Genomic DNA, 13,512 nt, shown 5'->3' with positions numbered 1-13,512 from the left:
AAGGGTTTTTGATTATTTAATATATATGAATAAAAATAAATTTTTTTATATATATTCTTAACGGGTTAATGGATTATCCGTTAAGAAAATTCAATAATTCCCCAAACCGATAAGTCGTTAATAAAAAAAATTCAATTCATTCCCTGTCCGTTAAACCATTAACCCGATACCAATAAACCATTAAGCTTAGATTTTTTCAATTTCGGTTCGATTTTGAGCACCTCTAAAGTAAACGGAAAGAGAGTAATGTTTCTTTAGTACTTGTTAAAGAACGAGGTACAAGAGGAACAAAAACGAAACCTGAGAAGTAAATTGATCGTTTTAGGACTAGATGGCACATTTCGAAATAGTTCAAAGGACTTGCAGTGCAATCTGCAATATCATTCCTTTCGGAACTGACCAAGCGAGCCAAAGCAATTAATCAAATCCCCGCCCCACGCTTTCCTGGAACACTCTTTTTTTTTTTTCCTTCTGCGTACTGAAAAAAAACGATAGCCACACGCAATCTCAAGATTCATCAAAATAGTTTGAAAAATAGCAAACAAAGAGTTTCCTGTTTTTGATTCTGCCCTCATTGAATTTGCCTCAGTAAAGTTCTTTACTACATATTTTATGTGCTTATACACAGTAAGACTCAACTCCTTGAACTCATGTTAATTTTGTATACACTGTTTCATTTTCTGTTTTCTGAATTGTGAAACTCTTAATATTGATAAGCCATTTTCAGTAAGCTCATAGCTTGAAACATTGTTGTTCAGTAAAGAGGCTGTGTGAATAAAATTTGTATTCTATCTTTCTCCGATTTTGATTGACCTAATTTTGATTTTATCTGCTCAAAGTTTATGAACTATCCTAAACTGACAAGTTTTTTCCCCTTAAACAAGTTGGCGTAATGTAAAGAAATAGGAGTACTATATTGTGTCATTTTTAAAATTTGATGACCACTTCTCAACCAGCTTTCTATTTTTCACATTTTAAACTCTTTCATACGAAATTCAATAAATACATAGCTACAAAACTTATGTGTAGCTACAAGAATATAAAAAGAAAAAAATCAATGACATCTTAGTTTTAAATTATGATAAGAAATGGACCTTGAGCTGGAATCAATCCCGAAGCTAGCTTTGGGGTTGAGTTAGCCCAAGGTCTATTTCTTCACATGGTATTAGAGCCAGACCTACCCCAATTCTTGGTTTACCCGATGTTGGGCTGCCATCTTATATTGTCCACGCTCCAGATGCCCATTCCTGGGCATGTGTGGGAGGGATTATCTGCCTCCTTATATAGTCTTGAACAGAGTTAGCCTTTGAGGTTGAGTTTGACCCAAGCTCCATTTCTTCATAAATTCCCTGGAAATCAACCTAGGTCAATTAGAATGGGATTGGATGCAGGCTTTTTTTTAAAATCTTTTCGTAATTCTTTACCATGGATTTTAGCTAGTGAAGTTGGTCTCCTCATGAATTATTAAATATTGATACTTATGCATTTAGTGATGAAAAGTGTTAATCCTCTTTTATGCTTAACCAGGCTTTGAATGTTTGGGAACTGGTTTGTAGCTTGAAGCTTTTAGGGGGACTAAGAGTAGGCTCTTGGTCCCCTGCAATTATGTTGAATATCAAGTGAAGACTCATAATATGGAGATAACGCATGCTAAGCTTCATAGCCCCTTTCTTGGGCTTCCGCTTCAATGCAACCTTAACAGAAGGAAAAGCGGAAATTTTATTAGTGGAGTAAGATCATCAAGAAGAGGTGTTTACAACTGTAGATGTTCAAAGAAAGGAGACTGGATAACTCAAGGGGTCAAATTTACACATTCTTGTGGCAGAAACGTGGAGCTATTATGGAAGAGTTTTGCACTGAGAAGTGGCTCATTAATGTGCTCCGTGAGAGAGCCATTAGCTCGAAGTAAAGGCTTGGTGAAGTCACTAGTTCCAGTTTGGGAAGAAGGGTTATTCTTTGTCCGATGTTCAATCTTTGGTGCTGTAATATCTGGGGTGTGCTTACTTCTATGGTATGGCCAGTTGAAAGCAAAGAGTTACATTGAAGCAAAGCTTTTGCCTTCTGTTTGTGCATTATTGAGTGAATATGTTCAGCGTGAACTTGATTTTGGTAGGGTCCGAAGAATATCACCTTTAAGTATTACATTAGAGTCATGCTCTTTTGGTTCTCATAGTGAAGAGTTCTCCTGTGGTGAATTACCAACTGTTAAGCTGCGAATTCGTCCTTTTTCGAGTCTGAGTAGGGGAAAGATTGTGGTTGATGCGGTCTTGTCAAATCCAAGTATTCTGGTAGTGCAAAAGCAAAACTATACATGGCTTGGACTGCCCTTTTCTGAAGGCAGTCCGCTAAGCCGTTTGTCAGATGAGGAAGGTATTGATTTGCGGACAAAAATTAGGAGGATTGCCAGAGAGGAAGCAGCTACTCGTTGGGCCAGGGAGAGAGATGTTGCAGCAAGGGAAGCAGCTGAGAAGGGTTATCTTCTTCCTGAAGGAAATTCTTTTCTATTAGATGATGACTTCTCAAAGAACGCTGCAACTACTCTTGCGAGGATAGTAACTTCAGAGTCCTTCTTTTGTATGGATGAGAAACTGCACTGGAGAGATCAGCATCACATGGATGCAGGAGGGGAGTATGATTTGAAGCACGCAGATTTAGAGAAAACATTTGGTGCAAAAGTTCCACCTTCTGGGACTAGGTTTTGGTCTAAAATCATACCAGAAGCGCTAAGACAACGATTCAAGAAGGCTAATGGGAGAGATTTATCTGCAGCTGGTATCGCAGCTAGAAGAAGAATTCTTGAGCGTAGTGCATCAGCAGCCTGTTTGTATTTCAAGGGCCCATCAAATGCAAATCTTGGTGTCAGTTGTCTGCCATCTGAGGCTTATGATGTTGCAAATCCTGCAATTTTTCCTGTCAAAAGCGAGGGTGATACCTCACCCTCTGTTTCTTCACCAACAATATCTGAAGAAGTTGTAAACCCTGTAGATAATTCTGAGGGGAACTTATTTACCAGCAATGCCAAACGTAACGTGTTCGATTGTGGTTCTTCAAGTGAAGGAATTTCTGACAAAGTAGAAACATGCCAGCTTGATATGTGTCAAAAAATGTTGGGAACATATCCTTTGCCTGTAGAGAAATGCGGTAGTGATTGCATTGATGGTTTAGCTGTTCTACGTGATCCATTTCTTTTTACTTTGGTTAGACTTTGTAAAGCTTTAAGTCTCAGTGAAAAATTATCCTCCGCCAACATGGGGGATAGAACAGCTGACAGGCATGGAGAAAGTAGTGAAGAAATTGCAGCTGATATCATAAATAGGGGTGCCAATAGCAGAGATGATTCACATCGATTTGAGGAGCAGGTACAACAGTCTTATTGGGGGATTTCAGATATTCGACACGGCAATGCCTCTAGTGGTTCTGGATTTACTTTGCTTGAGCCATTACCTCTGCAGCATCCATCAAAAACTCTACAGTCCTGGAGCCCAAAGTCAGCTTTGTATTCTTTTGTGAAGAATCTAGGTCAGCTCGGGGCTAATTCAATTGTAAAGCCTATGGAAAGGCTGAAGTTTGAGATGAGTCCAAGAGTGGAGGATATTGTTGCTGAACTTGTTGATGGTGATGACGGAAAACATGTCTCTAGTGTTGAAAAGATGGTTCCACTAATTCTGGATTCTGTACATTTCAGTGGGGGCTCATTGATGCTGCTTGCCTATGGTGATACAGAGCCAAGGTAAGCTTCAAAACAGCTAAAACTCCTGGTTAAAGGTTTTGAATCCTGCCCAAAACAATAATTCTTGTGAAAACTCCTTTTAATTTTGAAATTCTTCCTTTTAATATTTTCCGTCCTACTCTTACCAATCAAAAAAATAGTTTCCGTCCTACTCGCTCTCTCTTTCTCTCTCTCTCGTGCTCCACCCAGTATAGTTGGTTTGATAGGGATTTTAACATCCTCATCTGTTTTGATTTGTCATGGACAGCGTTTCTTTTGTTGTTAATGGGAATATTAAATATCTATTTTCTTACCTGTTTTTTTTTTTTTTTTTTTTTTGAGTGGCTAGCTTAGTGATAAATTCCAATTGGTCTTGTTGAATGCTGTGGTGATGGGAGATACATTCTTGATGTGTGCATGCTCTGCTACTGGAGTTATTAATTTTTTGTTTGTTGAGAATGATCTGCTACTGGAGTTATCTTAATGGCAATCTTTTTTCTCGTTCTTAGGTTTATTTCATGCTGGTCTATGCATTCAGTATTATCTTTGTCTGTGTTTATAGAGAGATGGAAAATGTCACGGGGCATGTCAAGTTTCAAAACCACTATGGACGGGTGCACGTACAACTAAATGGTAATTGTAAGATGTGGCGTTCGGACGTCAGATCTGACAATGGTGGTTGGTTATCAACAGATGTTTATGTTGATATGACTGAGCAGAAATGGCATGCAAATTTGAAGATTGTGAACCTCTTTGTTCCGGTAAGGTGCACTGCCATGTTACTTGATTTGTAAAATTTGAAGACCCTAGTCCACAGGAGGCTGCTGCAATAATGCTTGTTTTCTTACTGTTTTATGTGTCATGTATTGTTCGTTATCTCGGATGCAGCTTTTCGAGAGAATTTTGGAAATTCCAATCACATGGTCCAAAGGAAGAGCTAGTGGCGAGGTATTCCCTAACTCTGAATGTGTCCTGTAAACATTTTTCAGTTTGTTAACACATTATGTCATCTCAATTGCAAGATGAGTTGATTATGTTAGTTTAGTTGGTTAGATTGGAAGTCCCATGTCCAGAAAAGTAACCCGAATGAGGATGTTGAGATGGATGAGTGAACATACCAGGAATGACAGGATTAGGAATGAAATTACTAGGGACAAGGTAGTAGTGGTATCTGTGGAGGACAAGTTGCTGGGAATCGAGGCTGAGATGGTTAGGGCATGTGAAGAGGAGAGACATAGATGCTCCGGTCAGGAGGTGTGAGAGCTTTTCCATAGCGGGTTTGAGGAAGGGAAGGGGTAGGCCTAAGAAGTATTGGAGAAAGGTAGTTAGGCAAGACATGTCATTGCTCCAGCTTACCGAGGATATGACCCACGATAAAAAGGTGTGGAGGTCGAGGATTGAGGTTGTAGGTTGACAGATAGTAGTGTGTTCCTCCTAGGCTTACCAGTAGAGCTAGGACTATTTTGTATTATCTTATTCATGGTTCTTTATTATTATTTCATGTGTCATTCTCGCCGTTACCATAATACATTGTTGTTACTATTGCTTGCTACTTGTTGCTTTATCTCCACTGTTCCTTGAGCCAAGGGTCTATCGGAAACAACCTCTCTATCTCTATAAGGTAGGGGTAAGATCTGCCTACACACTACCCTGCCCAGGTCTCATTTATGGGAATACACTGGGTTTGTTGTTGTTGTTGTTGTTGTTGTAGTTGGTTAGATTGGAACTAATCACATCAATGACGTGTTTAAATATGTGTTGCTGTACCATTGAAAGAATGAATTGTGTATACTGTTTAAAGTATCTATAAAAGCACATAGATGTAAGACATTTGTTTTGATGCTCTTCCAACCTCTTCTCTCATGTCACAGTAAATGTAGTAAAAAGGGTCCAGTAATGAACGTCGGAGATTAGTTAACACTATCCTAACGCACAATCCTTTTGCCCTTGACCATTGTGATAGGAGTGAAACTTTTTTTGTGCTAAACTAAAGCTGGATCCATAGTTCACGTATCCCATAAAACTAAAGCTGGATGCATACTGTTGTCCTGAATTCCTCGTGTTATCATTCATAAAGCTAAATTCTGACTGTGTGTATCAGGGTTGCTTTTGGTGATTTCTTTTATCAGATCCAAATATTTGTGTGTGCGCTTATTTGTAATATGTATATTTCCTTTTGTATGTTATCCTTGGATATGGTTGACATTATCCTCTGTGGAAGATCGTATATGTTGACTAATTTTATGGCTGATCAATTACTTTGATTTTGAGTTTGCTATCATTTGTTGATAGGTGCACATGTGCATGGATAAGGGGGAAAGTTTTCCAAATCTTCATGGGCAGCTTGATGTCACAGGGTTGGCATTTCAAATATATGATGCTCCTTCTGGGTTTTGGGTAAGCTATCTTTCGGCATTGGAGTCGGGAACCAAACAGTTTTTTATGATCTCTTTAACAGTTCATATATTTATTTGTCTATTACTTGTATTGAGTTGTCTGCTATTAAACTTACAAGTAGTGGAAGTACTTTTAGTTATTTGCTTCTCTTAACTTGTGAATTGTGTAGACATTTTTGTTCTTGAGTAGCTTTATAGAAATGGCGATTTTTTCATAGTCCTACATGCTCTAAGACATAAGCGTGGTTAAGTGTGTTGACGGCCCATCTGAAAAGTATGATGGTTGATGCCCTTATGCATTTTCATCTCTTTCCTTCTCTTATGTAGGACATGTCTGCCAGTTTATGTTTTCGCGCTCAACGTATATTCTTGCATAATACTAGTGGTTGGTTTGGTGATGTTCCTTTAGAAGCTTCTGGAGATTTTGGCATCAATCCAGAGGAAGGAGAATTCCATCTCATGTGTCAGGTATACTATATGAAGTAAATAGCTACTAGTTATACAACATTCTTGGGCTGCAGTCCGCTGCTATCCACATTGGGTTATGTATTCATAGTAACTTGAATGGTTGCATCCTATTTGCGTAAGTGGTAGCAGAAACGAATTTGAACTCAAATCAAGATGCAGAAATCATTTAATTAGAATTCTTTTGATCTTTGTCAACATTGCTTAACATAATTTAAGTTGCCATATGAAATTTAAAGTAGATTTATTAATTTCTACTAGAAATCATTTGATCTTTGATCACCATTGCTTAACATATTTAAATTTGCCTCATGAAATCTTCGAAGTAGCTTATTTTATGTATCAATACATTACAGCAGAAGATATTCTTTTCCTAGCAGTCATGTGACACTCTTAAATGTTGTTTGTCTTAGTTTTAGAAGCACTACCAATAAGTGTTTGAAACAGTTGTGATGGGAATGTGGAAGGTGGTATTGCCTGTCTGGTGGTCTTTCTCTTCTCTTCTGCCAAATAAATTTCTCATTCATATAATTCTGATTTGGTATGGACACTTTTTTCAGGTTCCATCTGTTGAAGTGAATGCCTTAATGAAAACATTCAAGATGAAGCCTCTATTGTTTCCGGTTTGTTTCTATTCACCTTCCCTTGGCTACATATTTTCATCTATCTTGAGCCCTGCAACTCTAGGTTTATTTTTGCCTCCAATTAAAAAAGGGCAGCCCACCGGCATTAAGCTCCCGCTATGCGCGGGGTCCGGGGAATAGCCGGACCGGACCACAAGGATCTATTGTACGCATAAATTTACATTTAATAGCGTTGGGCTAGTAACCCTCGTATCTTGGTTGCATAGGTATAAATTATGATCCCCTTCCTGTTCCAAACTTCATTATCTGAACAAGAGATTGATCTTCTTTTGCCTCTCATCCAAATAAATATCTACTCTAGTAGCTAGCAGCAAATAAAGTAAATTTCACAGCTTTTCCCTAAGTTATGAATACCCAAAAAAAAATAAAAATGAATGCATACTCTTTGTTCTTTGCAAACAAAGAGTAACATGTAGCTCCACATTTATATCTTTTGTTTAAATAAACTGTAGTTTTAGCCATTTCTGATGGCTATATTTATCAAAATTATTGCCTTAAAAAGAACCATTTATGTCCCCTCTATATAAGTATCTCAAGTGTTTTGAATAAGGCAGTAAGTCATCTTGGGGCTCGGGTGTTATAAAGATCCAAAGTGCTTTGACAAAGATGTTCTGTCTTTGTTGATAGTATATTTGGTAATAATCTGAAAAACTATCATCTGTCAGGGATGTGCTTTTAGTGTTGCAGACTTAACTGAAAAATGTGCTATAGAGTAGCTTTAAGCTTAATGTGCCATGGCAGAAGGAATCTAATGATAGACCTTTCTATATCAGAATGTTTCTCCTATTCCAAGGAATTTTAACAGGGTGTGAAATTGTATTGAGGGAAAGAATTATTTTAAGTTACTGGTTGGATTTCATAGTATGCGCTTCGTTTAGACAGGTGCAACACTTCGTTGTGTTTTATTTAATGAAATGTTACTTTTTTATCAAAAGACAATTTTGACTGAACCTCTGCTCTACTTTGATGAAGAGCAAGAGTAAGAGGTACTTCAAATGATGAAAAATAACTAGTCTCCTGCCCTCTTGCTGAAACACACTAACTCTTTTGCATCCCAAGTCAGTGAAAACTGAGAATTAATGGGAAAATTTCCTTCAGGCTTCAGCTTCATTATTTATGACTTGATTCCTGGTTTCTTTTTCCAAATAATGTACTTCATTATTCTGTTACAAGGACTGTAAACATTCTTACAGGTCCTTTCCTATTTTAATGAAAGGCATTGCACAACCATTTGTGATCAAATTTTGAAATGTGTTCTAGATCTCTGTGATTTCTTGTATCTTTTAAGAGGGCGCTGTGATCGGGCTGCTCTTGGCCTCTTTCTCCTTATTGATGTCAAAATCCTTTGATGATTTACTCAGTTAGCTGGTTCAGTTACAGCTGTATTCAACTGTCAAGGCCCCTTGGACATTCCCATATTCGTGGGGAGTGCATTGGTGTCAAGGAAGATAGCCAATTTGGCCAATGAATTTCCTAAATCTGCCGCATATGAAGCTGTGATCAGTAATAAGGAGGCTGGTGCAGTGGCAGCAATTGATCGTGTTCCATTCTCCTACATTTCAGCCAACTTTACTTTCAACACGGACAACTGTGTAAGCAAAATCAGCTATAAATATTTCAATTTTTTCGTAAAACTTCTGTACTATGGAATTCATCATGTCTGGGACAGGTGGCTGACTTGTACGGCATTAGAGCTAGCCTAACTGATGGCGGTGAAATTCGTGGTGCAGGAAATGCATGGATATGCCCTGAGGTACTTGTTTATATCTGAGACAATTCACTTTGGCTTGAAAATCAAGTAAATATGGCTATGTTCTGTAACCAAAAGTTCAAAAATATTCTCAAGTCACTAGATAAAATATACACGATAATAAGTGTCCAAAGGAGAGAGTTGTTTGTCTCCAGAATATTTCAATTTTTTAGGGTGCAAATATTAAACCAGAAAAATTAGCCTGAACTTGCTACACGTAACTTTGGCTAGCTACAGATGAATATCTAAGGGCTGTCCGCATTTATCAGTTCTACAATTTTTGATCCTATAAGTACCTGGTTATGCAGGTTTTGGTGTTGATAGAAATGTGCGATAGCTTTATGGTCAAGGAGGTGCTACAAGGTTTTTTTGATTCTACCCCTTGATAACCAATCCTTGCTCCAAAATAGGTGTATACTTCCCTTAAATTTGTGTTGCTTGGATGTCTATATAGAAAAATCTATTAAGAAAAAAAATATATATATGGAAAACTTTTGGTTAGCGACATAATTTATGGGACATTTATGTAGGATTCAAGTGTGGATGTAGTTGTTAGGAAGAACTCCGTTTGGGTTAAGCTGTCCTCCGGGGGACTTTCCCCCGGACTCCATCAAGAGGTTCTTTCTCTCACGTAATTTCGCCCGCCCCTTTCATTTCCGTACCGGAGGAAATGGGATTCGAATCCATGATACAATCTTCTTGTATGTCTATTTAGCAAACCAATGCCTTAAGCCACTCAGCCATACCTCCAAGTTGTTGATCGGACTAGAATTGGATGTGCTGGTTTGGTTGCTTGCCCGAAGAAAGGGCCATCTGATCATTGTCCCATATTGATTGAGAGAATGAACTGTTGTTTTTTTATATAGTCTTGGCGTTCCTCGTTTCATGGGCTAGCTCTTGGGATTGAGTAAGCCTAAGGTCTATTTATTTCTTTATTATGGTAGCAAATCTAAACCCATCCTTATGCTTGGTTTGCCTAATGCCCCCCCCCCCCCCCCAATGTTATATTGTTTACGCTCCAGACATCCAGCCTTGGCCTGCCGGGGATGGGATGTTAGATTCTCCCATATTGGTTGAGGAAGTAGGTTGTTGTCTTCTTATATAGTCTAGGCAATCCTCATGCTCATGAGCTACCATGGTTGAGTTAAGTCCAAGTTCCATTTTCTTTACAATTTTCTTGTCAGTAATAGGTGCCTCCTTAAAAGTGTAAAGAAAATGATAATACTAGTGGATGCAATCCCAAGGTTTTCAGCCTCTTAACTCTTCTGTTATCGTGTTTTATCTGCCCCTTCCACTCATCTGATCTCTCTCTCTTTTTACTTTATGATCCTATTTTGTTAAAGTATATGACCTCTTTGAATGGCAGCATCCTCCAACTTCAAACATCGAATTAATGATAAGGACCTAACTTATATTATATTTGTATTTGACATGAAATTTGTACCCGTTCATTAATCATGATCAGTAGAATTTATATCTTTTATGTTTGTTAACCGTTATATTAACATATATCTACCTAGTAACTCATCAAAATCTTTTCCTCTTGAACTCCAGATAGTCAAATTAGGTCACACTTAATGTGATGTATGGAGTATCACATAATTACCTCTTGTTAGGTCTTACACATTTACCTATCATGTACTGGCAGCTTTTAAGCTCTGCATATTTTCTGATGGCCTGAGATTTACCTTTTCTTTTAGAAGGTAATATATTGTATATTAATAGAAAGACTACACCAAAACTGTGGAGTCACCCACAATTACATAGGAGAGGGAAAAAAACTCCTAATCCTTGGTCTTCTCGCAAGGAATCTAAAACATCAAAAATAGACTCGTGTTCTTCTAAAAGTTTTCATTTACACCAAAAGTAAAACAACAGTAGACACTTCATTTTTATCATCTGGACATGATTATACTTGTCTTCAAAACATCTCTGCTTTCTCTCTTCCCAAATTGTCCACCAGATGCAAACAGGGACAATCCTCCATCTCTCCTTCTGATTGGACAAAGTACCATCTCTATTCCAGCATGCAAGAACTTTTTTTTGATGAAGTAATGATAGATTTCATTCTGGCATCAAGAAGATGTATAATAATACAAAAGTTATGGAAGCAAAAAAGACTTTGTTAGCTCAATTACAAAAAGACTATTCTAGTACAATGGAGCTAACGAAGTTCAAAAAGTTGTCAGGAGAATCTAAGGGGGAAAGGTAATGCCAACTATAAAGATACAAAAGACTTCTAGCCTTGAGGGAATGATTTGGAGTTGATAAACCTTCAAAACATCTGTTGTTCTTTTCTGACCATATACACCAAAAAATACTCGCAGGAATCATCTTCCAGATTGGCCTGATGGCCTTACCAACTCTGAAGTTCTTCCAGCTTGCAAGAACTTCAAGAATTCTTCTTGGCATAGTCCACATAATACCCCTTACGTTGATAAAAATTCTCCATAGTTGAGCAGTCAACCTGCAGTGTAAAAAGAGATGACTAATTATATCTGTCTCCTCTCCACACAAGTAGCATTTAGAGCATAATTGATATCCTCTCTTGACTAGGTTGTCATGTGTTAACACTGCCTCCTTTGCCAACAACCAAGTAAGGCAAACAACTTTATAAGGAATTTTAACTTTCCAAATCAGTTTCCATTGCCAACAACCAACCTGATTCATGGAAAGGTTGAATTCCTTATAAGCTGATCTAACAGAGAACTTCCCAATTTTATTTTCTTGCCAATTCAAACAATCTTCAGAGTTTGAAATTCCTTTGAACTGTTCTATAACATTATACAACTCTGTTGGTCTACCAACCTCCCAGTCATTTAATAATCTTCTGTAAGTAAGATTCCACCCTTGTATATTCCATACCTCTCCTATTGTTGCTTCTTGTTGCTGATTGAGGATGTAGATGTCAGGAAACATTTGACTCAAAGATCCTTGCCCGAACCAGTTATCCTTCCAAAATGATATCTTTATGCCATTTCCTACACTGAAACTTGTTTTGTTCATGAATTTAGGCCATAGATTCCTGATGGATTTCCATAGACTAACCCCATAAGGCCCATTCACTGATTTGGTTGTCCATTTACCATTCATACCATACTTTTCCCTAATCACCTCTTTCCATAAGGATTGTTCTTCTCCAGCAAATCTCCATAACCACTTCATCATCAAGCTTTGAGTCTGAGTTCTCAAATTCTTTATTCCCAACCCCCATCCTTCTTGTTAGGGCTGGGCATATATCGGGTATAACCGATAAACCGAACCGATAAAATGTTATTGGGTTATCGGTATCGGGTTATTGGGTAAATAGTTCGATAACGGTTTAATATTATTTGATTAATAGGTTATCGGTCCGGGTCTCGGTTTGCCCAATTTTATTAACGGTTTAACCGATAGCCCAATAAGCTTTATCAAAATTATAATTTTACCCACTAAGTATATAAAACCACTTTATGGCTTCATTCTCTCAATTCTCTCGGTAGTTACTCTTCATCTTCTGACCTTAATCCTTAGAGTAAGTTTTAAACTTTTCTGAATTTCTCATTTTAATTTTTCAATTAAGTTTTAGTTTTAAACTTTAGAGAATTAATTGTTCAGATTTTTAGTTTTTCTATTTGTTTCTTTTGTTGCACTGATTCTTTAGTATTTACAAGATTAGGATTTTATTATTTTTCTATGAATTATGCCCGCCCGCAATGAGATAGTTAGTAAGATTAGATTGTTGAATGTCTTATCCCTTACTCCTATTAACTTATAGTTTTGAAAATTGAGATCATTCATTGGGATTTTCAAATACAAAGAAAGTTTTATTTTCTAAGTTGAAATTGAATCCCTCTTCTCTTAAGAGCAAAAATTCAATTCCTTTCTCTTAATAGTATGGTCACGATTTCTATAATAAATTTTTGGATAGTTTTTATTCTTATCGGGTAAACCGATAATCGAACCGATAAGGATTTAACCGACTAACCGATACCCAATAAACGATATCTTATCGGTTCGATTATCGGTTTAGTATATTTATAAACCGATAACCTATAATATTCACAACCGAACCGAACCGACCGATGTCCACCCCTACTTCTTGTTGATAGTAAGAGAGTTCCATTTGACTAAATGTATTTTCTTCTTATCACAGTTCCCTTCCCACAAGAAGTTCCTTCTTAAAGCATATATACTCTTCACTACATTCACAGGAATTGGAAACAAGGACATCATGTAAGTAGGCATAGCATCCAATACATAGTTAATCAGAGTTAATCTACCCCCCATTGATAGGTACTGACTCTTCCAGTTAGTCAACTACTTCTCGCATTTCTCTATGACACCATTCCACATCCCTTTTGATTTGCTCTTTGCCCCCAATGACATTACCAGATAGACAGTAGGCAGCTCCCCTATTTTACCTCCAAGAATTCTAGATACATCTCACTTACATTATTAACTGGATACATAAAACTTTTGTTCCAGTTAATATGTAAACCAGATGTAGCTTCAAACAAGAAAAAAAAAATTGTCCTTAACACTTTCAATTGCTCACTGTCAGCCTCA

General features: G+C 37.4%; 1 protein-coding gene across 1 annotated transcript in view; it reads left to right on the top strand.

Annotated features, from left to right (window-relative positions):
• Window positions 1-333: 333 nt before the first annotated feature.
• The window catches only part of LOC104222385 (protein TIC236, chloroplastic), a 45,829-nt gene continuing 32,650 nt past the window's right edge, over window positions 334-13,512 (top strand). The window contains exons 1-9 of the mRNA XM_070155093.1: window positions 334-627; window positions 1,528-3,730; window positions 4,272-4,470; window positions 4,598-4,657; window positions 6,002-6,106; window positions 6,433-6,573; window positions 7,131-7,193; window positions 8,576-8,806; window positions 8,884-8,967. Of these exons, the coding sequence (XP_070011194.1) occupies window positions 1,635-3,730; window positions 4,272-4,470; window positions 4,598-4,657; window positions 6,002-6,106; window positions 6,433-6,573; window positions 7,131-7,193; window positions 8,576-8,806; window positions 8,884-8,967 (2,979 nt within the window). The 5' untranslated portion in view covers window positions 334-627; window positions 1,528-1,634. The remainder of the gene's footprint in view (window positions 628-1,527; window positions 3,731-4,271; window positions 4,471-4,597; window positions 4,658-6,001; window positions 6,107-6,432; window positions 6,574-7,130; window positions 7,194-8,575; window positions 8,807-8,883; window positions 8,968-13,512) is intronic.

This window comes from Nicotiana sylvestris, chromosome 8 (genome assembly GCF_000393655.2).
Source record: "Nicotiana sylvestris chromosome 8, ASM39365v2, whole genome shotgun sequence".
Taxonomy (NCBI): domain Eukaryota; kingdom Viridiplantae; phylum Streptophyta; class Magnoliopsida; order Solanales; family Solanaceae; genus Nicotiana; species Nicotiana sylvestris.
Note: the sequence above shows the minus strand (reverse complement) of the source record. Positions and strands in the feature narration are given on the sequence as shown.